Source organism: Capricornis sumatraensis, chromosome 20, assembly GCF_032405125.1.
Source record: "Capricornis sumatraensis isolate serow.1 chromosome 20, serow.2, whole genome shotgun sequence".
Lineage (NCBI taxonomy): Eukaryota > Metazoa > Chordata > Mammalia > Artiodactyla > Bovidae > Capricornis > Capricornis sumatraensis.
In genome coordinates this window covers 67,782,172-67,810,139 of record NC_091088.1, presented here as the reverse complement: position 1 = coordinate 67,810,139, position 27,968 = coordinate 67,782,172, and the positions used below count along the sequence as shown (strand labels likewise).

At 43.0% G+C, this 27,968-nt stretch overlaps 1 protein-coding gene and 1 non-coding gene across 2 annotated transcripts; both read left to right on the top strand.

Moving 5' to 3' along the window:
- The first annotated feature begins 256 nt into the window (after nt 1–256).
- TRNAW-CCA (transfer RNA tryptophan (anticodon CCA)) lies at nt 257–328 on the top strand. Its single transcript has one exon. It is a non-coding gene; the product is annotated as a tRNA-Trp (tRNA).
- Nucleotides 329–1,334: 1,006 nt separating this feature from the next.
- NLRP2 (NLR family pyrin domain containing 2) lies at nt 1,335–26,924 on the top strand. The gene is given in 10 exon segments (XM_068993179.1): nt 1,335–1,556; nt 1,858–1,915; nt 15,818–17,432; nt 19,378–19,548; nt 20,979–21,143; nt 22,523–22,693; nt 23,034–23,204; nt 23,407–23,577; nt 24,214–24,384; nt 26,786–26,924. Coding segments are annotated over 10 exon segments (3,054 nt in total).
- Nucleotides 26,925–27,968: the final 1,044 nt, after the last annotated feature.

The following is a 27,968-nucleotide window of genomic DNA, read 5'->3' as shown; positions in this document are numbered from 1 at the left end:
ATCCCATGGTCACATGACCCTTACTCTATTGCTCTGTGCCATCTTGTCTTCAAGCTTTGTCACTGCTCCTGTTTGAACTCACCTGTGAAATGTCTACTGCTCCCCCCTACACGCCATGTGTGTAAACCCCAAGTAGGCAGAGTTCTTACCCATCTTTACAGCTGTCACTTAAGTTCTAAAATTTTTCCTGGGGGAAGGGTCGGGGGATAGATGTATTGGGAATTTGGGATTAGCAGACGTAAGCTACTATATGGCTTCCCTGGTGGCTCAGAGGTTAAAGCGTCTGCCTCCAATGCAGGAGACCCAGGTTCGATCCCTGGGTCGGGAAGATCCCCTGGAGAAGGAAATGGCAATCCACTCCAGTATTCTTGCCCAGAGAATCCCATGGATGGAGAAGCCCTAGTAGGTTACAGTCCACCGGGTCACAAAGAGTCGGACACGACTGAGTGACTTCACCTCACCTTAAGCGACTATATACAGGATGCATAAACAACAGAGTCCTACTGCACAGCACAGAGAACTATGTTCAATATCCTATGACAAATATAATGGAAATGAATACAAAAATGTATATATGTCTAACTGAATCACTCTGCTGTATAGCAGAAATTAATACAACATTAATCAACTATACCTCAATAAATTTTTTATTTAAAATAAAATAATTCCTGACATCCAAAGGAAACTTTTATTGGCATAGATGAATGCCCCTATCCATTTAATAAGGCGGGTGATGGTGTAGTTGATTAGCAATTAGAAATTCAATCTCAGAACCCTTGGCTCAAACCCTCAACTGTTAAAAGGATTTCAAATCCAGGACTGTTGAGTTCAGGAAGTGACTCTTTAAGAAGAGTACATTGAAAAGGCATTCCACTCAATGCAGAGTGAATATCTGTTAAGAAAGTCTCAACTCAAGATCCTCATTTGGTAATCAAGCTCTGTAAACATCCTAAGATAACTACACATCAAGTTGCTACTAAGGGCTGAAGTCAATAGTTCTCATTAATTTATTTGTACATCAATTTACTGGAAAATACCAGATAAGCCGCTGCATACAAGAGATCCAGCAGTGTGGACTTCCTTCCTAGCTTAGCCATCTCCTGTTCTCAGAGGGGCCCTAAGTTCTAAAGCCAAGAAAGAGTTCTAGGTGGGTTTTACCTCTACTGGGGAGTTTGTTCTTAACACAACAGGTTAGGCAGGGAGAATAAACAGCCTATTTCCTGACGCAGAAGCAACCAGCATTTGAGAGGGGAGTACCAATCCCCTGTGCCTTTCCCTTCCTCCCCTTAAAACGTGGTTAATGCCAAAAGTTGAGCTCTTGCTTGTCGGTCAAGATGGCGCCTTCTGCCGAGCTGGGTTTCCATCTGCAGCCTCTAGTAGAGGAGCTCGGCCAGGATGAGCTGAGCAAATTCGAATCTCTTCTGAGGGACCATTCCCTGAAAGAGGAGTTATAGCACCTCCTGCAGACGGAGGTGGAGGAGGCCAGGAGGTAGCCGCCGGCCGACCTTCTCACTGCCCGCTGCCCCAGCTTCTGGGTAGAGATGGTGAGCATCCAGGTCTTTTTTTTAAAAATTTATTTATTTTTAATTAGAGGATAATAACTTGACCTACTGTGTTGGTTTCTTCCATACATCAACATAAATCAGCCATAGGTATACATATGTCCCTTCCTCTTGAACCTCCCTCCCACCCCCAACTCCATCCCACTCCTCTAGGTCATCACAGCACCACGTTGAGCTGCCTGCATCACATAGCAAATTCCCACTGGCTATCCACTTTACATATGTAGTAGTGTATATATTTCCATGCTGCTGTCTCAATTCATTCCACCCTCTCCTTCCCCCATTACGCATCCAGGTCTCTGATGCGATGAGTCAAATGGATCTGTCTGAGAGAGCAAAGGATGAACTCCAGGGTAAGCAGAAACAAGCCCACACTGCATCCTGGGAGGGAGGAGTAATAGTCTCTGTGGTTTTAGAAACACAGAAATGATATTGCTCCATGGAGAGGCCAGCTGACCTGAACACAAGTGCTAGACCTTGGTCAAGTCTGGTGGTGTCTTCCGAGGTTCTTGTATTCTAGCTATTTTTACTCCAAGTGTTGTATACCTACCCTGGCCACTTCACTAAACAACTCTTCTCCTGTTCAAGACTGTTCCTGGAGTAGGTTCATTTTTTCACTCTTTCACATGTCCTCCAAGATCTTATCAACCCTCTGTTTGCAACATTCATGCTGCTGCTGCTAAGTTGCTTCAGTCATGTCCGACTCTGTGTAACCCCATAGACGGCAGCCCACCAGGCTCCTCTGTCCCTGGGATTCTCCAGGAAAGTATACTGAGGTGGGTTGCCATTTCCTTCTCCAATGTATGCATGCATGCTAAGTTGCTTCAGTCGTGTCCGACTCTGTGCGACCCCACAGACAGCAGCCCACCAGGTTCCTCTGTCCACAGGATTCTCCAGGCAAGAATACTGGAGTGGGTTGCCATTTCCCTCTCCATAAAACATTCATAATATTCTGTATATTTAAAAATGCATACAGTATTATGTATATTTAAAAGTAAAATAAAAACATGAAGAGAAGTGAAATTCAAAGAAAAAGTAAAAATACTATGTGCATGCAGGCTCAGTCTCTCGGTTGTGTCCAACTCTTTGTGACCCTATGGACTGTAGTCTACCAGGCTCCTCTGTCCATGGGATTTTCCATGGACTGAGTTGCCATTTCCTACTCCAATTACTCATAAAACAGTTGCCTCTATGTAAAAAATATAGGAGAAAAATGTGAAGCTTAGGGTTATAAACCCTCTATTTTGTGTTCAAGTCCCACTATGTTTCCCTCCCCCATATAATATGACTATAAACATTCTCTCTCTCCCCCACCCTCAGCAAGAGCATTTAACATATCTCTTCTTATCCTGTCATTTTTAAAATTAATTTAATTGGAAGATAATTACCTTACAATATTGTGGTGGTTTTTGTCATACATTGGCATGAATCAGCCATGGGTGTACAGGTGTCCCCCATCCTGAACCCCCCTCCCCTCAGGCCTGTCCCAGTGCACCAACTTGGAGTGCTCCGTTTCATGCTTTGAACTTGGACTGGTGATCTGTTTCACATATGGTAATATGCACGTTTCAATGCTCTTCTCTCAAATCATCCCACCCTGGCCTTCTCCCACAGAGTCCAAAAGTCTGTTCTTTATATCTGTGTCTCTTTTGCTGTCTCGCATGTAGGGTCATCAGTACTATCTTTCTAAACTCCATATATATGTGTTAATATACTGTATTGGTGCTTTACTTTCTGACTTACTTCACTCTGTATAATAGGCTCCAGTTTCATCCACCTCATTAGAATTGATTCACAGGTGTTCTTTTTAATAGTTGAGTAATATTCCATTGTGTATATGTACCACAGCTTTCTTATCCATTCATCTGTTGATGGACATCTAGGTTGTTTCCATGTCCTGGCTATTGTAAACAGTGCTGCGATGAACACTGGGGTACATGTGTCTCTTTCAATTCTGGTTTCCTCGGTGTGTATGCCCAGCAGTGGGATTGCTGGGTCATATGGCAGTTCTAGTTGCAGTTTTTTAAGGAATCTCCACACTGTTCTCCATAGTGGCTGAACTAGTTTGCATTCCCACCAACTATTTAAAAGGGTCGGTTCCCTCTGTCCACACCCTTTCCAGCATTTATTGTTTGTAGACTTTTTGATAGCAGCCTTTCTGACCAGCACGAGATGGCACCTCATTGTGGTTTTGATTTGTATTTCTCTGATAATGAGTGGTGTTGAGCATCTTTTCATGTTTTTGTTAGCCATCTGTATGTCTTCTTTGGAAAGATGTCTGTTTACATCTTTGGCCCATTTTTTGATTGGGTCATTTATTTTTCCGGAATTGAGCTGCAGGAGCTGCTTGTATATTTTTGAGATTAATTCTTTGTCAGTTGCTTCGTTTGCTGTTATTTTCTCCCATTCTGAAAGCTGTCTTTTCACCATGCTTATAGTTTCCTCTGTTGTATAAAAGCTTTTAAGTTTAATTAGGTCCCATTTGTTTATTTTTGCTTTTATTTCCATTACTCTGGGAGGTGGGTCAGAGGATCCTGCTGTGATTTATGTCAGAGAGTGTTTTGCCTATGTTTTCCTCTAGTAGTTTTATAGTTTCTGTTCTTACATTTAGATCTTTAATCCATTTTGAGTTTATTTTTGTGTATGGTGTTAGAAAGTGTTCTAGTTTCATTCTTTTACAGGCGGTTGACCAGTTTTCCCAGCACCACTTATTAAAGAGATTGTCTTTTCTCCGTTGTATATTCTTGCCTCCTTTGTCAAAGATAAGGTGTCCATAGGTGCGTGGATTTATCTCCGGGCTTTCTGTTTTTTTCCATTGACCTATATTTCTGTCTTTGTGCCAGGACCATACTGTCTTGATGACTGTAACTTTGTAGTATAGTCTGAAGTCAGGCAGGTTGATTCCTCCAGTTCCATTCTTCTTTCTCAAGATTGCTTTGGCTATTTGAGGTTTTTTGTATTTCCATACAAATTGTGAAATTATTTGTTCTAGCTCTCTGAAAAATACCATTGGTAGCTTGATAGGGATTGCATTGAATCTATAGATTGCTTTGGGTAGTATACTTATTTTTACTATATTGATTCTTCCAATCCATGAACATAATACATTTCTCCATCTATTTGTGTCATTGATTTCTTTCATCAATGTTTTATACTTTTCTATATATAGGTCTTTAGTTTTTTAGATAGATTTATTCCTAAGTAGTTTATTCTTTTCATCTCAAAGGTGAATGGAATTGTTTCCTTAATTTTTCTTCTGTTTTCTCATTGTTAGTGTTTAGGAATACAAAGGATTTCTGAGTGTTACTTTTATATCCTGCAACTTCACTATATTCATTGATTAGCTATAGTAATTTTCTGCTGGTGTCTTTTTAGGATTTTCTGTGTAGAGGATCGTGTCATCTGCAAACAGAGAGTTTTACTTCTTTTCCAATCTGGATTCCTTTTATTTCTTTATCTTCTCTGATTGCTGTGGCTAAAATTTCCAAAACTATGTTGAATAGAGGTGGTGAGAGTGGGCACCCTTGTCTTGTTCTTGACTTTAGGGGAAATGTTTTCAATTTTCACCACTGAGGATAATATTTGCTGTGGGTTTATCATATATGGCTTTTATTATGTTGAAGTATGCTCCTTCTGTGCCTGCTTTCTGGAGGGTTTTGTCATAAATGGATGTTGAATTTTGTCAAAGGCTTTCTCTGCATCTATTGAGATAGTAAAACATTTTTATCTTTCAATTTGTTAATGTGATGTATCACATTGATTGATTTGTGAATATTGAAGAATCTTTGCATCCCTGGGATAAAGCCCACTTGGTCATGATGTATGATCTTTTTAATATGTTGTTGGATTCTGTTTGCTAGGATTTTGTTGAGGATTTTTACATCTATGTTCATCAGTGATAATGGCCTGTAGTTTTCCTTTTTGGTGGCATCTTTGTCTGGTTTTGGTATTAGGGTGATGGCGGCCTCATAGAATGAGTTTGGCAGTTTACCTTCCTCTGCAATTTTCTGGAAGTTTTAGTAGGATAGGTGTTAGCTCTTCTCTAAATTTTTGGTAGAATTCAGCTGTGAAACCATCTGGTCCTGGGCTTTTGTTTGTTGGAAGATTTTTTATTACAGTTTCAATTTCTGCACTTGTGATGGGTCTGTTAAGATTTTCTGTTTCTTCCTGGTTCAGTTTTGGAAGGTTATGCTTTTCTAAGAATTAGTCCATTTCTTCCAAGTTGTCCATTTTATTGTCATATAGTTGCTAATAGTAGTCTCTTATGATCCTTTGTATTTCTTTGTTGTCTGTTGTGATTTTTCCATTTCCATTTCTAACTTTGTTGATTTGATTCTTCTCCCTTTTTTCTTGATGAGTCTGGCTAATGGTTTGTCTATTTTATTTACTCAAAGAATCAGCTTTTAGTTTTGTTGGGTTTTGCTATAGTCTCCTTTGTTTCTTTTTCATTTATTTCTGCCCTAATTTTTATGATTTATTTCCTTCTACTAATGCTGGGGCTCTTCATTTCTTCTTTTTCTAGTTGCTGTGGGTGTAAAGTTAGGTAATTTATTTGATTTTTCTTTTGTTTCTTGAGGTAAGCTTGTATTGCTATGAACCATCCCCTTAGCACTGCTTTTACTGAAACCCATAGGTTTGGGGTTGTTGTGTTTTCATTTTCATTTATTTCTATGCATATTTTGATTTCATTTTTTATTTCTTCTGTGATTTGTTGGTTATTCAGCAGTGTGTTGTTTAGCCTTCATATGTTTGCATTTTTAATAGTTTTTTTTTCCCTGTAGTTGACATCTAATCTTACCACACTGTGATCAGAAGAGATGCTTAAAATTATTTCAATTTTTTTAAATTTACCAAGGCTAGATTTATGGTGCAGGATGTGATCTATCCTGGAGAGTGTTCCATGTGCACTTGAGAAAAAGGTGAAATTCATTGTTTTAGGGTGAAATGTCTTATAGATATCAATTAGGTCTAACTGGTCCATTGTATCATTTAAAGTTTGCATTTCCTTGCTAATTTTCTGTTTGGTAGATCTATCCATAGGTGTGAGTGGGGTATTAGAGGCTCACACTTTTGTTGTGTTACTTTTAATTTCCCCTTTCACACTTATCAACATTTGCCTTACATACTGTGGTGCCTCTATGTTGGGTGCATATATATTTATAATTTTTATATCTTCTTCTTGGATTGATCCTTTGATCAATATGTAGTGTCCTTCTTTGTCTGTTTTCATGGCCTTTATTGCAAAGTCCATTTTATCTGATATGAGTATTGCTACTCCTGCTCTCTTTTGGTCTCCATTTGCATGAAGTATCTTTTTCCAGCCCTTCACTTTAAGTATTTATGTGTCCCTTGGTTTGAGGTGGGTCTCTTGCAGACAGCATATATAGCAGTCTTGTTTTTGTATCCATTCAGCCAGTCTTTGTCTTTTGGTTGGGGCATTCAACCCCCATTTACATGTAAGGTAATTATTGATAATTATGATCCCATTGCCATTTACTTTGTTCTTTTGGGTTCAAGTTTATACACCTTTTCTGTGTTTCCTGTCTAGAGAAGATCCTTTAGCATTTGTTGAAGAGCTGGTTTGGTGGTGCTGAATTCTCTCAGCCTTTGCTTGTCTGTAAAGCCTTTGATTTCTCCTTCATATTTGAATGAGATCCTTGCTGGGTACAGTAATCTGGGTTGTAGGTTTTTCTCTTTCCTCACTTTAAGTATGTCCTGCCATTCCCTCCTGGCCTGAAGACTTTCTATTGAAAGATAAGCAGTTATCCTTATGGGGATCCCCTTGTGTGTTATTTGTTGTTTTTCCCTTGCTGCTTTTAATATTTGCTCTTAGTGTGTGATCTTTGTTAATTTGAATAATATGTGTCTTGTGGTGTTTCACCTTGGGTTTATCCTGTTCAGGACTCTCTGGGTTTCTTGGACTTTGGTGGCTATTTCCTTCCCCGTTTTATGAAAGTTTTCAACTATTATCTCCTCGGGTATTTTCTCATGGCCTTTCTTTTTGTCTTCTTCTTCTGGGACTCCTATGATTCAAATGTTGGGGCATTTAACATTGTCCAGGAGGTCTCTGAGGTTGTCCTCATTTCTTTTAATTCTTTTTTCTTTTTTCCTTTCTGCTTCACTTATTTCCACAATTCTCTCTTCCACCTCACTTAGCCTATCTTCTGCCTCAGTCATTCTACTGTTGGTTCCCTCCAGAGTGTTTTTTTATCTCAGTTATTGCATTATTCATTATTGATTGACTCTTTTTTATTTCTTCTAGGTCCTTGTTAAACATTTCTTGCATCTTTTCAATCCTTGTCTCCAGGCTATTATCTGTAACTCCATTTTGTTTTCAAGCTTTTGGATCACTTTTACTATCTTTATTCTGAATTCTTTTTCAGGTAGACTCCCTATCTCCTCCTCTTTTGTTTGGTTTGGTGGGCATTTATCATGTTTCTTTACCTGCTGAATATTTTTCTGCCTTTTCATTTTGTTTAGATTGCTGTGTTTGGGATGGCCTCTCTTTAGGCTGGAAGTTTGTGGTTACTCTTTATTATGGAACTTGCTCCCTGTTTGTGGGGTTGAACTAGTGGCTTGTCAAGGTTTCCTGGTTAGGGGAACTTGCATCTGTGTTCTGGTAGTTGGAGCTGGATCTCTTCTCTCTGGAGTGCAATGAAGTGTCCAGTAGTGAGTTTGGGGGTGTCTATGGGCTTGGCATGGCTTTGGGCAGCCTGTATTTTAATGCTCAGGGCTGTGTTCCTGCATTGCTGGAGAATTAGTGTGGTATGTCTTGCTCTGGAACTTGTTGGCTCTTGGGCGGAGCTTGGTTTCAGTGTAGGTATGGAGGCTTTTGGATGAGCTCTTGTCTATTAATGTTCCCTAGAATCAGGAGTTCTGTGGTTTTCTCAAATTTTGGATTTAAGCCTCTGGATTTCAGTCTTATTCTTACGGTAACCTCTAGACTTCTCCATCCATACAGCACAGATGATAAAACATCTAGGTTAATGGTGAAAGTGGAGAGTGAAAAAGTTGGCTTAAAGCTTAACATTCAGAAAACGAAGATCATGGCATCTGGTCCCGTCACTTCATGGGAGATAGATGGGGAAACAATGGAAACAGTGTCAGACTTTATTTTGGGGGGCTCCAAAATCACTGCAGATGGTGACTGCAGCCATGAAATTAAAAGACGCTTACTCCTTGGAAGAAAAGTTATGACCAACCTAGATAGCATGTTGAAAAGCAGAGACATTACTTTGCCAACAAAGGTCTATCTAGTCAAGGCTATGGTTTTTCCACTGGTCATGATCTATGTGAAAGTTGGACTGTGAAGACAGCTAAGCACTGAAGAATTGATGCTTTTGAGCTGTGGTGTTGGAGAAGACTCTTGAGAGTCCCTTGGACTGCAAGGAGATCCAACCAGTTCATTCCGAAGGAGATCAGCCCTGGGTGTTCTTTGGAAGGAATGATGCTGAAGCTGAAACTCCAATACTTCAGCCACCTCGTGTGAAGAGTTGACTCCTTGGAAAAGACTCTGATGCTGGGAGGGATTAGGGGCAGGAGGAAAATGGGACGACAGAGGATGAGATGGCTGGATGGCATCACTGACTCGATGGAGGTGAGTCTGAGTGAACTCCAAGAGTTGGTGATGGACAGGGAGGCCTGGTGTGCTGTGATTCATGGGGTCGCAAAGAGTCAGACATGACTGAGCGACTGAACTGATCTGAACTCATGGTGAAAAAATTCTCCACAGTGAGGGAGACCCAGAGAGGCTCACAGAGTTACATGGAGATAAGAAGGAGGAGGGAGATAGAGGTGACCAGGAGAAGAAGAGGGGGAGTCACAAGGGAAGAGAGCAGTCTAGCCAGCAATCAATTCCCTGTGTGCTCTCTGCAGCCCGGAGCACCCAGACAGATTCACAGAGTTAAGTAGAGAAGAGAAGGGGGAGAGAGGAGATAGATGTGACCTGAGGGAAAAAAGGGAGAGTCAAAAGAGGAGAGAGCAATCAAGCTAGTAATCACACCCCTAAGTGAAAATGGATATTGAAGATTCTTAAAGGTACAAAATTGACAGCAAATACCAAAAAGCAAAGATTAAAAATCTAGAGTAGAGGTTCAGTCAGTTCAGTTCACTTCAGTCGCTCAGTCATGTCCGACTCTTTGCAACCCCATGGACTGCAGCACGCCAGGCGTCCCTGTCCATCGCCAACTCCCAGAGTTGACTCAAACTCATGTCCATTGAGTAAGTGATGCCATCCAGCCATCTCATCCTCTGTTGTCCCCTTCTCCTCCTGCCTTCATTCTTTCCCAGCATCAGGGTCTTTTCCAGTGAGTCAGTTTTTCGTATCAGGTGGCCAAAGTACTGGAGTTCACCTTCAGCATCAGTCCTTCCAATGAACACCCAGGACTGATTTCCTTTAGGATGGACTGGTTGGATCTCCTTGCAGTCCAAGAGACTCTCAAGAGTCTTCTCCAATACTACAGTTCAAAAGCATCAGCTCCCTCATATTGTCCTCAGGGCATTCAGGCCCGGTCCTTACCCTAAGCATGCAGCCCACGCCTCCCTGTCCAGCCCCTGCTTGCTGGTGGCAGACAGGAGTGTCTGGGCTACTTCTCCACTGGGAGTTGCAGTTAGGCACGGATTCTGTGGGGTGTTTTTCTTCTTCTGGTTATGTTGCCCTCTGAGACTCCAAAACTCCCCCACAGACCCGCTGATGAGAGGGTCTCCTGCTGTTTGTAAACTTCTCCTCCTTCACGACTCCCTCTCCAGGACTAGTCTCCATCCCTAACTCTTTTGTCTCTTTTTGTCTTCCCTATTTTGTCCTACCTCCTTTCATAGAGAATAGGCTGCCTTTCTGGGTATCTGGTGTCCTCTGTCAGCATTCAGAAGTTGCTTTGTGGAAGTTGCTCAGCATTCAAATGCTCTTTTGATGAATTTGTGGGCGAGAAAGTGCATTTTAGTTAGTTGCCAATTTAAATTCAGTTTTCAGCTTTTTGTAAATTTTATTTTGTCTTTATTTTTTGGCCACGCAACATAGCATGTAGGATCTTAGCTCCCCCACCAGGAATCAAACCCTCACCCCGTGCATTAGAAGCATGGACTCTTAGCCACTGAACCACCAGGGAAGTCCCAGCTTCAGTTTTTAGCCTACTGTTACCTCTTCAATGGACAGGTGTTGGTTTTAGGCCCTAAAACCATCTGGAGGGTGCAAATTTTAAAATCACTTGAAGAAACTCAGAGGGCTGTACAACTACAAAGGTCTGGGCTCTGAAAAGTGCTCATTTCTTCCTTTTTTTTTTCAGAAACAGCTTTGAAGTCAGTGCAGGAAAATAAGCCTCCATCGTTTGGTAAGTCACCTCATTCACAATCTCACTTTATCTAAAAGTGAGATTTTAGAATTCAGGATTGTTTTAATTAGAAAACACATCATACTGAGCAGTAGGAACGCAAAGAAACAAAAGACCTCGCCTCTGCTGTCATCCAGGTGGGCAACAGTAAGACATCGAAAGCTACCATGAGGCAATGTTTATGCCAGAAATCAGTAAATACACACAAACATGAGAGAGAGAGAGAGAGAGAGAGAGAGAGACAGAGAGAGAGACAGAGAGAGAGACAGAGAGAGAGACAGAGAGTGAACTTCCTCTTGGAATCTGAATAGGCTGAATTTTAGATGGCCCTAAAGCCAGGGTTGGCAAACCATGGCTTCCAAAGCAAATCCAGCCCACCGTGTGCTTTTGTAGATCCTTCGATCCCTGGGTCGGGAAGATCCCCTGGAGAAGGAAATGGCAACCCACTCCAGCACTCTTGCCTGGAAAGTTCTATGGACAGAGGAGCCTTGTAGACTATAGTCCATGGGGTCGCAAAGAGTCGGACACGACTGAGCAACTTCACTTCTTCACAAGCTAAGAATGGTATGTGCATTTTTAAATGGCTGGGAAGATCAAAAGAATACTTTACAGGGACTTCCTTGGTTTTCGAGTAGCTAAGACTCCATGCTCTCAATGTAGGGGGCTAGGGTTCAATCCCTGGGCTGGGAATTGGATCCCACATGTCACAACTAAGACCCAACTGAAAGTCACTCAGTCATGTCCAGCTCTTTGCGACCCCATGGACTATACAGTCCATGGAATTCTCCAGGCCAGAATACTCGAGTGGGTAGCTGATCCCTTCTCCAGGGGATCTTTCTGACCCAGGAATCGAACCTGGGTCTCCTGCATTGCAGGTGGATTCTTTACCAACTGAGCATCAGGGAAACCTCAAGATCCAATACAGACAATAAATAATTTTTTAAAAAAGAAATATTTTATGGCCTATGAAAATCATGTGAAATTCAAATTTAACTACATATTAATATAAATAAACTTCTTTGTACATAGTCATTTGCTTATATATTATATTACCTATGACTGCTTCTGCCCCACAAGGGCAGAGATGAGTAATTGCAACAAACTATATTGTGCATAAAACAGAAAATCTTCACTATCTGCTCCTTTGCAGAGGGGATTTTTTAAAAAGTTTGCTAATCCTGGCCAAAAAGAATTTTTGAATTTGTGATTTTCAACATTATCTTCTCTTGACATCCCCAGTATCTTTAAAAATAACTCGGGTTCAAGGCAATTGTAGACTAGGGGGCTGGTTTGAAAAGTGAAGACAGCCATTCATACATAATCCCCCTACCAAAAATCTAACTGCTTCTATTGATACACAAATATGTTAAATATCCTACTGTCAGGATCTAAATTCAAACATAAGCTAATGATCTGTTAGAGGTGACATTTGGCAATGCTTTAAGGAATAGTACCAGCCTCAAAGTTGATATTTAATTTAATGTTGTAACTAAACTAGCGTCAGAGAGTTCGCTGTCTAAAAATCTTTCTCTTGGGGACTTCCCTGATGGTTCAGTGGTTAAGACTTCACCTTAAGGCAGGAGATGCAGGTTCGATCCCCACATACCTTAATGGCCAAAAAACCAAAACATAACACAGAAGCAATATTGTAATAAATTCATTAAAGACTTCATAAAAGTGGTCCACATTAAAAAAAATTCTTAAAAAAAACCTTAGCTCTTGGCAACATGACATCACCTGTATACAAACATTTTTTCCCTAGAGCCCCTGCTCCCCTGTTTAATCTTCAAAATGAATGGTTGGTTGGCCATTTTTCACTCTGTATACTTATCCTGGAAGGCTCACCTGGAGTCTTACTGACTATTTATATGCCAAGGACTCTCCAGGTGACATCTTCAGCATTTCCCTGAACTTCAGATACTCATATCCTGTTGCCTCCTGGATACCTTTTCAGAAGTTCCACACACTCACCTCTTCTTTTGTTTTGCCTTTGAGGTCCTAGCTTCCTGACCAGGGATTGAACTCAGGTCCTCAGCACTAAAGCTCAGAATCCCAACCACTGGACCACCAGGGAACTCCCTCACCTCTTCATTATCCATGTTGCACTTGAAGTATTTCTTCTCCTGTATGACTTCTCCCTGTTCCAAGGTTGCATCCTAGGACTATGTAACTTTACATACCTTGTCAGAAACTAGGGAGTTTGTCTTGAAGGCTTTTTGATGCCCCTCGGAAAGAGCCATTGTCTGTATGTGCCCATTTCTTAACTGCACAGGAATTCAGTTGTCAGAAATGGCACTGAGATCATGGTCTGACACTTTAATTTTATCTCCAGAACCTCAATAACACTCTTTTCATGTAATCTGGGCATAGACATTGAGACCAATTGTTGAACTTGAAACTTCTTGAAATCCCACTCTCTTATAAACAGAAGCTTCAATACTGGCATAGTGGCAAGACCATAACACCCTCCCTTTTCTTCAGGGACAACAAAATGTGAAAACCTGGAACAAACACAGCAGCATTTAGGAGAAGAGGAAGACGAAGAGCCAGGTTGATCTTAGGACGTCCAATGTTGGAGTAAACTAAATCAAGCGGACCCTTCCTGGCTGTCCTCTCCCACTCTTCGGGGGAACCTCATCTCTCTCTAACTTTACCACTATTCATAGTCCCCTAGACATGTTCATTGTCAACCTAGACAGCATATTAAAAAGCACAGACATTACTTTGCCAACAAAAGTCCATCTAGTCAAAGATATGGTTTTTCCCGTAGTCATGTATGGATGTGAGAGTTGGACTATAAAGAAAGCTGAGCACCAAAGAATTGATGCTTTTGAACTGTGGTGTTGGAGAAGACTCTTGAGAGTCCCTTGGACTGCAAGGAGATCCAACCAGTCCATCCTAAAGGAAATCAGTCCTGAATATTCATTGGAAGGACTGATGCTGAAGCTGAAACTTCCATCCTTTGGCCACCTGATGCGAAGAGCTGACTCATTTGAAAAGACCCTGATGCTGAAGGCAGATTGAAGGCAGGAGAAGAGGACAACAGAATGAGATGGCTGGATGGCATCACCGACTTGATGGACATGAGTTTTAATAGGCTCTGGGAGTTGGTGATGGACAGGCAAGCCTGGCATGCTGCAGTCCATGGGATTGCAAAGAGTCGGACACGACTGAGTGACTGGACTGAACTGATGCATCATCCCCAGTTGTCTTATGGAGAATGCCTTCCTCCCTATCTTGTTCCTATTATGTAAGAATATTGAGGGAAATAAACATTTGGGAAAGCCAGAATTCAGTTCATGGAAAATCAGGAGTACATGGTATAGAATTTCTTAGATTTTGCCAATTGTTCAGACAACTTTGATAGTGCCAACTCACAGATTAGAAAATTGAGACCTATCGTAGGTGGCTGATTTGCCTCAACCGATGTGGAGGTCAGTTTAACATTAGTCTCACTCTCAAGTCTGCTTCAACAGCTCTGTTGAAGTATAACTTATGTATCATAAATTTCATTCATTTTAAGTGTACCTGTTAATAACTTTTAGTCAATTTACTGAGTTGTACAAAAATCACCACTATTCAATTTTACAATCTGTCCATCACCTCCAAAAAGATCCTTCTTGTCCATATGTAACTGTTACCTGGTCTCTATCCCCCAAGTCCAGGCAGCCGTTAATTTTTTTGTCTCTCTAGATTCTCCATTTCTGAATATGTGTGGTCTTTTGTGTCTTTTTTTTTTTTAACTTACAATAACATTTTTGAGGTTTTGGGGGCTTCCCTGATGGCTTAGTTGGTAAAGAATCCACCTGCAATGCAGGAGACTCTGGTTGAATTCCTAGGTTGGAAAGATCTGCTGAAGAAGGGATAGGCTACCCACTCCAGTATTCTTGGGCTTCCCTTGTGGCTCAGCTGGTAAAGAATCTGCCTGCAATGTGGGAGACCTGGGTTCAGTCCCTAGGTTGGGAAGATCCCCTGGATGAGGGCATGGCAACCCACTCCAGGATTCTGGCCTGGAGAATTCCATGGACTGTATAGTCCATGGGGTCACAAAGAGTTGGATACAACTGAGCAACTTTCCAAAAAAAATGCTTTTGAGGTTCATCCATGTCGTTACATGTGTCTCTGAACCATTCCTTTTTGTTGCTGAGTAATATTCTATTGAGTGGATATAAAATGTTTGGGTTGCTTATTCATCGGGGAAGGGAAGTTTGAATCATATCTATTTATTGACTGTCTTGAATAACGCTGCCATGTGCACTCTTTGTATAGAGGGTGCAAGTCTTTGTATAGACACGTGACCATTTATCTTGGGTGCATACTTACGAGTTGCCTGTACTGTAATACTTGAGCTCCTATAATGACTTGAGACTATTATGGGGAAGATCCATTACCTGTTTTCTGGGCACTTCTTCTAGTCCCTTGGAAAAGATAGACAAATAATTTAAATAAACCACATTGAGTTGTGATAGAGGCAGCATTTCTTGTTATGGTTCCAAGAGTAGAGGCATGCAACTTGGTTTAGGGACTCACTTGCTATCTTCATCACTATAAACCCAACTTTACACATCCCAGCACACACTGTGGACAAAAAAACTTAGATTCTGGACTCCTTGGAGTCTACTTTAACACCCTATTTCTGGTTAAAAAAAAAAAGCAAGTACACCAGTTTTGTATCAAGCTCACTTTAATTTGTATTTTGCAGAGCTGGTCCAAGTACAGGAAGAAGATGTCACAAACCTACAAGAAACAACAGAAGATTTGGAAGGAGAAAAGCCAGGTCTGTCCTCTCTACCTGGAGTGAGTTTGGTGTCAGGTGGTTCTTTATAAACCTCATTTCTTCTTTTTCCCTTTCCTACTTAAAACAAAGCATCATCTCCCTAATGAATAACCAACTATACTCTGTCTATCCCCTGATTCTTATCACTGAAGGTAAACAAGATAAATACAGAAATATATCGAAGAAGTTGTTCTGTCAACGCTGGAAGAACTTCTGGCCTAGACTCAGTGAAGATGTTTGTATTGTCACCCAAAGATATGAGACCCTGATCCCATTCTGTAATCCTAAAATGCTGGCCGGGCCATTTCCATACACTGTGGTGCTGCACGGCCCTGCCGGCGTTGGGAAAACCACGCTGGCAAAGAAACTGATGCTGGACTGGACACAGGACAACCTGGCAGAGACCTCCAACTCCGCCTTCTACCTCAGCTGCAAGGAGCTCAACCACAGGGGGACGTGCACCTTTGCAGAGCTGATATCTGCCAACTGGCCACATGTGCAGGACGACATACCGGCGATCCTGGCCCGGGCACAGAAAGTCCTCTTCATCCTCGACGGTTTTGATGAGCTCAAAGTCCCCTCGGGGGCGCTCATCCACGACCTATGTGGCGACTGGAAGAAGCAGAAGCCGGTGCCCGTCCTCCTGGGAAGTTTACTAAAGAGAAAGATGCTACCCAAGGCCACCTTACTCATCACCACCCGACCGGGCGCCCTGCAGGAGCTGCGGCTCTTAACAGAACAGCCGCTCTTCATAGAGATCGAGGGGCTCTTGGAGGAGGACCGGAAGGCGTATTTCCTGAAACACTTCGAGGAGGAGAGTCAGGCCCTGCGAGCTTTCGACTTGATGAAGAGCAACGCGGCTCTGTTCCAGCTGGGCTCGGCGCCCTCCGTGTGCTGGCTGGCCTGCACCTGTCTGAGACAGCAGATGGAGAGCGGGGAGGACCCCGCCGCCACCTGCCGGACCACCACGGCCCTGTTCCTGCGCTTCTTCTGCAGCCGCTTCCCCCGCAGCCGCTTCCCCCCACCGCGCGGCGGCGGCCCCAGCCGGGGCCTCCAGGCTCCGCTCAAGCCCCTGTGCCTCTTGGCTGCCGAGGGCGTGTGGACGCGGAGCTCCGTGTTCGATGGGGAAGACCTCAGGCGACTTGGGGTGGGCCCGTCTGCCCTCTCTCCTTTCCTGGACGGGAATATTCTCCAGAAGAGCGAAGACGGCGAGGCCTGCTACTCTTTCATCCATCTCAGCGTCCAGCACTTTCTGGCCGCCATGTTCTATGTCTTGGAGCCGGAAGAGCAGGAGGAGGACGGGCTGGGCGGCCGCCGGTGGCACGTTGGGGATGTGGGGAAACTGCTGTCCAAGGCGGAAAGGCTGAAGAACCCCAGCCTGACCCACGTCGGGTACTTCCTGTTTGGCCTCTGCAACGAAAGAAGGGCCATGGAGCTGGAGGCCACTTTCGGCTGTCTGGTATCAACGGAGATCAGGCGGGAGCTCCTGAAATACACATTGATGCCCCATGGGAAGAAATCCTTCTCAGTGATGGACACGAAGGAGGTTCTGAGCTGTCTGTACGAGTCTCAGGAGGAGCAGCTCGTGAAAGATGCCATGGCCCACGTTAAGGAAATGTCCCTGCGTTTGAAAAATAAAACGGATGTCATGCACTCATCATTCTGCCTCAAGCACTGTGGAAACTTGCAGAAACTTTCACTGCAGGTAGAAGAGGGGATATTCCTGGATAGTGATAGCGCACTGGAATCAGGCACTCAGGTTGAAAGGTGAGAACTCATTTTTTTACCCGGCTAGTTCTCCTATCTTTTGCCTTATTCCGTGGTTCATTAAGAAAAAGCCAGTGTGTCTTTTTCCCTCTTGCTTAAGGTCAGTAAGTGGCCTTTTGTGGCCTTGTGTCCTGCCAACCTAACATTCAAGGCAGGAGGTATGATGGTATTTAGAAATGGGAGCTTTGGAACCAGACCTTCTTTGGAGACCCACCTCCATTTTCCTTTAGCCAAACCATTTTTTGCAAATGTCTCCGCCTGTTTCAGTCTGCAGGTTGGCTGTGTAGATCTGGGGAGACGTATGACATGGTGGTCCGATTTGGGGCCTGACTTCTAGAAAAGCATTAAAGATGGAGTCAGGAGTTGAATCTGCCAAGTTTCTGAACACTACACCTCACCCACGATCACGGAAACTCTCTCCCAGGAACTTCACCTTACAGATAATGAGATGGCCAGTTATGAATCTTTGTTATTTTCAATTTAGGCACAAATAACATCAACTGAGATCATGTGCAGTTTCCAAATACTTCTAACTTGGCACCTACTAGAAACAGGTCACCTTCCATGTTAAGATGAAGATACTGGCTTCAGAAAAGAGTGTGTGGCTGGGATTAGAGCTCAAGTCTGTTGGCTTATAAAGTCCTGTGGTCACAATCTAAAATCTCTACCTCACGGTGATGTGTAATACCTGTTGACATACTGATATTCATCTTATCAACCCACCTCTTCCTCCCTCCTAGGTTGTTATCTGAAGTCTGTGTCTAAAATCTTCATGTATATTTGTCGAACTAGAATAAAATGCCCTCGTTAGCCCCCTGGTGGAGGTGTCTGTTTTACGTATTCCCTTAACATTCTTTCACTTTCCTTCACCACTTGGTGAAGTCATAAGCTTGATTTACTTCCAGGAAGTGTTAGGACCATGATAACTTGACATCAGCATTTCTCTACCTTATGGATCCATCTATATTCATATTCTGATTTTTCCCCTTCTTTCACTCAAATGTTTTGACAGGCTTGCATACTAATTTATCTAAATCTTTGTTTAGTCATTGAGCTGTGTCTGACTCTTTTGCAATCCCATGGACTATAGCCCGCCAGGCTCCTCTGTCCATGGGATTTCCCAGGCAAGAATACTGAAGTGGGTTGCCATTTCCTACTCCACAGGATCTTCCTGACCCAGGGATTGAACCCAGGTCTCCTCTTTCCTCTGCTAAAATCCTTCCACTCAAAAGCAATCACCAGAACAAAATAACCATTCTTTGAGAAATCTTTGTACATGAATATGCAACTGCTTAAAGATTGTATTTTCTCAAAATTTTATGGACATCATCTTAGGTCAGCAAATATGGTTATAAATTAGCTTGAATATTACATATATGGATTTACCATCAAATATCCAAATAACTTCCATTGATGTGTACACCTACTCTTAAGTGTTTATCAGTGATGTATATTGCTTTCAATCTTTGATCAATGATATGGTTAGAATTTTGATTTATTTTAAGGCTCTGTTAGGTTGACATGTGAGAAGTTCAATTCTTTCTCCAGTAATATGTCTTAGGTATTGGGTTGTCTGATACTTGTGCTAAATAATTAAATCACCCAACTTTTAGAGTTATAATTTCTTATTAGGGCCTCCCAGGTGGCTCAGTAGTAAAGAATCCACCTGCCAGTTCAGGAGATGCAGGTTCGATCCCTGGGTCAGGAAGATCCCCTGGAGAAGGGGATGCCAACCCCCTCCAGTATTCTTGCCTGGGAGATCCCATGGACAGAGGAGCCGGGCAGGCTACAGTCCAGAGGATCGCAAAGAGTAGGAGACAATTGAGCAACTAAACAACGATAATGCGCGGGCAGAGCAACCCGAAACACAGCCACGAAGATGGACGAATGTCACTTTTCTCTCCAGCAGTATTTGTTAAGTCCCTCCTTCGTCTCTTTCCCATAGGTCCCAGAATGAGCAACACATTCTCCCTCTCTGGATGGATCTTTGTTCTGTGTTTGAATCAAACAGGAATCTGCTCTTTCTGGACATCAGTCAGAGCTTCCTCAGTACCTCTTCAGTGAGAATTCTTTGTGAAAAAATAGCCTCTGCTGCCTCTAGTCTCCAGAAAGTGGTGTAAGTAGCAGCTAGTCCCTGGATTAAAACTTCCAGGGCATTTCCAAGCTTCTTACATTTTTGCCCCCTAAGACAGCATTTTAGTTAGAGTTTTCCTGGACCTGAGGTTCATTTCTGTGGCTAGTCCTCTTTGGGTATTTTTTTCTCAACACAGAGAAATAAGAGCTCTTCCCACTTTGGGTTTCATTGGCTCTGCAGTCCTGATTCTAAGCCCAAGAGCATTCCTTGGAGTCAAAGTATTCAGCAGGCTGTTAACCAACATTTCAGAAATGGAGACTTGACTGAGATTAAAAGGTGCTGATTTGGGGTCATTTAGGACCACAGCCCAAGAGACACAGATTCAGGAAGTGCTTGAACTGTGTTCTCCCTGACTACAAAATTGAGGAGGTTTATAAAGCAGAAAATGCAGTGTTACAGTCAGTTACCTGAGTTGTTCATCGAGAATTATAATTGGAGCTGGCAAGAAGTAAGAGTGCTCCTTGAGCAAGGATTGCTTGGGGTTTGAAATGGTTGCATAGTTACAAGGGGAGATTGGAGGGACAGTAAGAGTGGGGTTGGAGTGTGGTGTCCTTGGGCTTTTTAAGAAAGTTCAAGTTCTCAGTGATGCAGAGAGGTGTCTGAGACCAGATTCTCAGTAGCCACCTGACTCCAATTTTGAATACCTGAACTGTGATTCCTCCATTATAATTTTGTCATCAAGAACATAGCATTGTTGAAATGCATCCATTGGTAACACTTCAAGGAAAAGAGATGCTGCCTTATCTTTCTCAAAAAGTCATAGGAGAATAGCTTTTGTCTAAAATGACTGTTTATGACTGACTTCCCTTCGGCAAAAGTTTGAAACAACTAAAGAAATTGGAGCTTCTGCTTTCATAAGATCTGTCTATCATCTATCTGTCTGTCTACCTATCTATCTATCCATCTATGACATGACAGCTGCTAACAGCTCAGATCTTTTTCTCCTATGAGAAGAACTGGATAATTAGTTATTTCCTGTTTTTTAAAAAATGAAACGAGCTTCTAATTGTAATGAGCTGTTCATTAAACAGCACAAAGTTTCAGGTATGCAAGATGGTAAGCTCTGGTGACCTGATGGACAGCAATGTGATGACTGCTAACATTACTGCTCTGAATACTTGAAATTTGCTAAGACAGCTCATCATAAGTGTCGTCACCACAGAAGAAAAGAAGGAAGGGGATCTGTGTGCAGTGGTGGCTTGATAGTAGGGGTGACTTCACAAGGTACTTGTATATCAAAACATGGAGTCATATGCTTTAAATATACACAGTTTTATCTGTCAACAGTATGTCAATAAAGGAAAAAATATGAAAAAAATCAATTCTAACATTTAAGCCCATGGCAGCTCTTTATTCTATGTGTATGCAGTATAGGTATACAAACTCCAGCTAACATCTGTTTCTTTTCCCAGCCTCAAAAATATTTCCCCAGCTGATACTTATCGGAACTTCTGTATGGCTTTTGGTGGTCACAAGACTTTAACACATCTGACCCTTCAAGGAAACGACCAGAATGACGTGCTTCCCCCATTGTGTGAGGTCTTGAGGAACCCCAAATGTAATCTGAACTATCTCAGGTATATCAGCCTCACCACTGCTGAAAACCCTCAGCCTGTGAACAGAGCTAGCACAAACCTACATGGCAATGCTGTGCAAATCAGAGGGGGCAGGAATCCCTTATTCTGACTGGATACCTCACTCCAGTACTCTTGCCTGGAAAATCCCATGGATGGAGGAGGCTGGTAGGCTGCAGTCCATGGGGTCGCTAAGAGTCAGACACGACTGAGCGACTTCACTTTCACTTTTCACTTTCATGCATTGGAGAAGGAAATGGCAACCCACTCCAGTGTTCTTGCCTGGAGAATCCCAGGGACAGGGGAGCCTGGTGGGCTGCCGTCTATGGGGTCACACAGAGTCGGACACGATTGAAGTGACTTAGCAGTAGCAGAGTCAGAACGACTTAATGACTAAGCAACAACCACCACCACTTAAGGCACATGCCCCAGAATAGAAAATGAGCTGGAGGGGACTCCCCTGGAGGTCCAGTGGTTAAGACTCCATGCTTCCCTTCCATGGGGTGTGGATTCAATCCCTAGTCAGGGAACAAAGATCCCACATGCCAGGCAGCGTGGCCTACCCACCCCCCAAGAAAGAAAAACATGTTACCTGTATTCTACTCCTGGAAATGCATATTCTTTATCACAATACTATATATTATGTTCCAATAAAGTTTTATTTGCTCATGATGAAGAATGTGTACCTCCAGGAATAGAATACTTATCTCCAGATAGAATATAGTTGCACAATATGCTCGGGTGGCTGGATTTCTAAATAAGTAGTTCTTGGTGTGTCATCTCCAGACCACAGTAGCAGCACCATCACTGGGGAACTTGATAAAAAGATCCAAATTCTTGGGTCTCACCCAGATTCTTCAGAATCAAATTCTGGGTATATGGCCCAGGAATTTGTTAAAAGACATCTTCCAAGTGACTGCAGGACACCTTAAAACATAGATCGCTGGCCTCTACATCTAGAGTCTCTAGATGATTTGCATTTCTACACAGTTACCAGGTGATGCTGATGCAGCTGGTCCAGGAATCACACTTGGACAACCTCTGCTCCAGATAATTTAGTCCAGGGTTAACATAATGGCATGCTAAGTCATTTCAGCTGGGTCCAACTCTTTATGACCCCATGGACCGTATCCTACCAGGCTCTCCTGTCCATGGGATTCTCCAGGTAAGAATACTGGAGTGGGTTGCCAAGCCCACCTCCAGGGGATCTCCCCAACCCAGGCATCGAACCCACGTCTCTTGGTCTCTGGCACTGGCAGGTGGGTTCTTTACCGCTAGAGCCACCTGGGAAGCGCTAACATAACAGAGTGAGACAAAACTGTAGACAGTTGTGTGTCCAGTGTCTGGTCCTCGTGAATGCCTTGTTGCCATTTCTCCTGCAGGTTGGTGTCTTGTTCTGCCTCCGCTCAGCAATGGGCTGATCTCTCCTGCTGCCTCAGAACCAACCAGTCCCTCACATGCTTGAACCTCACAGCAAATGAGCTCCTGGATGAGGGAGCCAAGTTGCTATACATGACCCTGAGATACCCGACGTGCTTCCTACAGAGGCTGTCGTAAGTCTCTCCTCTCTTTCCATTGAGTGTCTTTGTGGTAGATGTAGGGTCACACAGAAAAGAGAAGAGGTGACACCTGGAATTGCTGGGTGAGCAGGATGGAGCACCCCACTGATACAGGTGCCTTACTCCCACTTTTGGCCCCAGACAAATGGCTCATGTGACTCATCCTTCTCTCATTCCTGTCCCTTTATGACCACGATCACTAGCACACCACTGACAGAGGCAGAGAATTAACAAAAAGGGGTGTGACCGAGGACTCTAGTCATTGAAGACAGCCAAGAAAGTTGGGTCCTGGAAATGCTTTCACCATCTGGCTATCTGTGTGGTGCTTTTGCAGGTTGGAGAACTGTCACCTTACAGAAGCCTATTGCAAAGATCTGTCTTCTGCTTTGATTGTCAACCAGAGGCTGACCCACCTGTGTTTGGCCAAGAATGCTCTTGGAGATCGTGGGGTGAAACTGCTGTGTGAGGGCCTGACTTACCCTGAATGTCAACTGCAAACCCTGGTGTAAGTCTGTGCTGGCTGTGTGTGTCTGTGTGTGGTATGTATACATGCATACTGCATTCAAGTAGGGCGGTTTCTAGTTACCGTCTCCAGTGTCTTCAAACTCATCTAAAAAGCCATGGCTTGAGATAGATGGTCATGGTTTTGGTGTGTCTCACTGGCGAGGAAAAATATTTTTTTTTTCTTCATGTGATCTGATTTCTAGGCTATGGTGTTGCAACATAACCAGCGATGGCTGCATTCATCTCTCGACACTCCTCCAGCAAAATTCAAGCCTCACACACTTGGATCTGGGGCTGAATCACATAGGAATTATTGGATTGAAGTTTCTGTGCGAGGCTTTGAAGAAACCACTGTGTAAACTAAGATGTCTATGGTGAGTTACGGTTTTGTGAACTTTAGTCTGTATCTAAAAGGTACTATCAATATAGCAGACCTCCCCCACAATTTTCATTGAGCATTTTAAAAATTCCACCAGGATGGGGCTTTCCTGGTGGCTCAGTGGTAAAGAATCCACCTGCCAATACAGGGGACACGGGTTTGATCCCTGATCCGGAAAGATCCCACATGCCACAGGACAACTAAGCCCATGTGCCACAACTCTAAAGCCTGTGCTCTGGAGCCTGTGAGCTTCAAGTGCTGACGTTTGCACGCCCTGAGCCCATGCTTCCCAACAAGAGAAACCACTGCAGTGAGAAGCCTGAGCACCATAACTAGAGAGTAGCCCCCACACACCGCAACTGGAGAAGGCCCGCATGCATCAGTGAAAACCCAGTGCAGCCAAAAGTAGGCAAGTCTTTAAAGAATAAATACAAATTAAAAATTCGACCAGGATGGCATTTTTCACGCCCACAAACAAAATTTAATCCCCAAATTCATAGTGAACCACAGAAGATCCCAAATCAACCCTGACCACAAAGACCACTACCACCCAAGTGTGTGCCTGGCATATGGGGTGGTATCAACGAGCATTGGTTGAGTAAATCAGTGAATGTGTGTGTTTCACCTACAGGTTGTGGGGATGTGCCATCACTCCCTTCTGTTGTGCAGAACTCTCATCTGCCCTTAGAAGCAATCAGAACCTGATCACGCTGGACCTGGGCCAAAATTCCTTGGGGTCCAGTGGAGTAAGCATGCTGTGTGATGCCTTGAAACTTCAAAGCTGTCCCCTCCAGACACTCAGGTATGACCCTCCTCCTCCCCTGAGTGTTTGCTCCACGATCCTAGGTTATGGGGAACACAAACTACAGGCACTTGTTGTAGGCATTTAACGCTCACATTCAACTTTCATTTATTGATGTCTGGTTATGAGATAATTTTCCCATAGGTTCCTTCCATTGTTTTGACAGAGAAGACGAGTCGAAGCAGACAAAAACTCAACCTGGAAACCAAGAGGCTGGACTTAGGGTTTGTCTACCTGAGGGGGGAGTTGTGGCGGCCAGCGATTGGCTCATTAGGGAAATGGAATCACAGCTCTTATATGGTGTTTTTGGAAAGTTTGTTTGTGGACTGTATTAGTTACAGAGGTCCAGTGGGTCAATGCCAGCCTTAGAAGCATGTTCTTTGGAGTGAGTTTGCTGTCTAATCGAAGTGATCTGTGGTCATAGAAGCCACTGCTTGTCTTCTGCTTGCTCACTGTTCTATTGTTCTTGCTCTATTGCTGATTTGCTGCTGTGGCAACAAAGAACCATAAAACTCTTCCCAAGAGTGTGGGAACTTTTTTAAATCCTCAAATGCAACCTAGACAATTAACGGCTTTTGTTGTTCATCCACTAAGTCAGGTCCGACTCTGCAACCCCATGGACTGCAGCACACCAGGCTCCTCTGTCCTCCGTGATCTCCAGAGTTTGCTCAGATTCATGTCCATGGAGTTAGTGATGCTATCTAACCACCTCATCCTCTGCTACCCCCTTCTCCTTTTGCCTTTGGTCTTTCCCACCATCAGGGTCTTTTCCAGTGAGTTGACTCTTCGTATCAGGTGGCCAAAGTATTGCAGCTTTGGCTTCAGCATCAGTCTTTACAATGAATACTCAGTGTTGATATTTTCAGTATTGACTCTTTGATCTCCTTGCTGTCCAAGGGAGATGTTGCTGTCCAACACATTTGTATCTTCTGATCTGTCCTTTGCACCCCATTTCTGATTCCTTCAACACTTTCAACCACACACAGATCATCTGTGGGACTATTTTTTTGTTTTTCTACCAAAGACTATGACCAACCTCTGACAATCATGAATAGACACAACTATGTCTGACCTTGAAGGGTCATGTTTTAAATATTTTGAAGCTAGTTTGCGTATATTTTAGCAAAAATTATATTGATTGCTGACAAGGTTTCTGCTCAAGCTAGCTTAAGGTTGATGGGATACATGGAGTTTGGGGACAGGGGTGGTCTGTCAGCTTTACTGAGATATAATTAACAAAATTGTATATATTTAAGGTATGCAATGTGATATTTTGATGTATGTATATATTGTGGAATGAGCATCACAATCAATGTAATTAACACACCCATTGCCTCACATAGTTACATTTGTGTGTGTGGTGTGAACACATAAGATCTGCTCTCTTAGCAGATATCAGATATACAATACAGTATTATTAACTATAGTCACCAAGCTGTACATAAGACCCCCAAAACTTTTTCATCTTATAACTGAAGGCTTGTTGCATGGATATATTGTGAAACTCAAACAACAAAACAGATTTTGATTAATATGCCAGCAAAATCGGGACTATAATGCCAATCAGAAACACGGCAGCCAATATGCTTGGTCTCCTGGTTTTATAATTAAATTATAATTTTAATTTAATTATTCCCTCTGCTTCCCCGGTCCCCATTTCCACATACACATGACTGAATATGGTTACTAACAGGCAAATCGAAGAAATGAGACTGGTCTTATCACGGGTCACATACGGGGTGGCAGTTATCTAGAAGCTCGTAGCCAAGGAGCATAAAAAGCTAATCCCACTGACGTAATTCAAGTGTGTCTGCCTGATCCTGGATTCACTAGGTAGAAGTTATCAATGTTATGGAATAGGTAGGTTTTAGACGGACATCACAGAGGTATTCATCAACTCCATCTCTAGTGCCAAGCATGATATGATAATCACCCAAGATCATTCAAGCACCCAAAGCTATGTAGTGTCTTTATACCATCACAATGTTAACCTAGGGCTTCCCTGGTGGCTTAGGGGTAAAGAATCTGCCTGCCAATGCAGGAGACCTGGGTTTGATCCTGGCTCAGGAAGATGCCCTGGAGAAGGAAATGGCAACCCACTCCAGTATTCTCACCTGGGAAATCCCATGGACAGAGGAGACTGGTGGGCTACAGTCCATGACTGTAGAGTCAGACATGACTTAGTGACTACACCACCACCACCACCAATGCTAACCCAGTAGCATCTTTTTTCCCGACCAAATCGATCTGGAACTCTACTCTGCAGCATAGAATAACCAATGGAGATGGCCCTTGCTCTGTAAATCCCTAAATCATGAGCTTTGCCAGGCACCTGGGCATTTGGAGTGAAGTTCCTCAAAGCAATAAGAAAATGTTCTCTCTCCCACATTCTACCTCCTAGGTTGAAGATAGATGAATCTGATGCTCGAATCCAGAAGCTGCTGAGAGAAATGAAGGAAAGCAACCCACAGCTGACTATTGAGAGTGATCATCGAGACCCAAAAGATAACAGACCTTCTTCTCATGACTTCATTTTCTGAATCCCCCTGGAGCCATTCATTCCCCAGTAAATTCCTAGATCATCAAGGTGATGGTGAACTCCCCAAGATCCTTCTCAGTGTTGTTAGTTGCTTAGCCAGATGTTAGTTTAGCTGTGGTTGAGCCTCTGGTTTACATAAAACATACACTCATCACTTAACCCTGTGGTGGATGAAATGTCTGTGTCTTGAGTATATCAAGAAAAATAAAGGTGAAAGCATTCATGAGTGAAGTCTTATTTATGAATGGATTCCAACTGAACTTAGAGAAAAGCTACTTTATTCAGGGAGAACTTAGCCCAGGGGTGAGGGAATGGGAAAGAAATGTTGGTGATCACATTGATTTGTCTGCGAAGTCATTGCCCAGATCTGGTGTTTCTTATCTGTGTGGCTAGATACCTGACAAGTCTTCCTCATTGGAGTATTTCTCCTACTAACCCCACAATATTTTGCAGGCCTCTTAGGTGCTTCAGTGGCCTTCCCTGGTGGCTCAGAAGGTAAAGGATCTGCCTGCAAGGCAGGAAACCAGAGTTCAATCCCTGGGTCAGGAAATCCCCTGGAGGAGGAAATGGCAACCCACTCTAGTTTCCTTGCATGGACAGCGGAGCCTGGTGGGCTACAGTCCATGGGGTCTCAAAGAGTCAGACACGACTGAGCGACTAACACACACATACCTGAAGCACATCATGATCCCATCATTGCTCTGATTAACTTTTAATGATTCCATGTTAATTTAATGATTCCACAGAAAACAGAACTTCATGGTATGCATAGCTCTTCTTACAGCCCCCAGAATTCCCTTGTGACATACAGAAACCCCAAATTCCTTAAAGCAGCAGTACAAGAATTACTTTTTTATTAGAACCTTTATTTTTTGCTTTGCTTTTCATTGAAGTTTAGTTGATTTACATTGGTGTGTTAATTTCTGCTGTACAGCAAAGTGACTCAGTGATATATACATCTATATATTCCTTTTAATGTTATTTTCTATAAGAATTACTTTCTTATTAAGCACTATTTTCTTTCAAACCTTACTTCCTTCTAGAT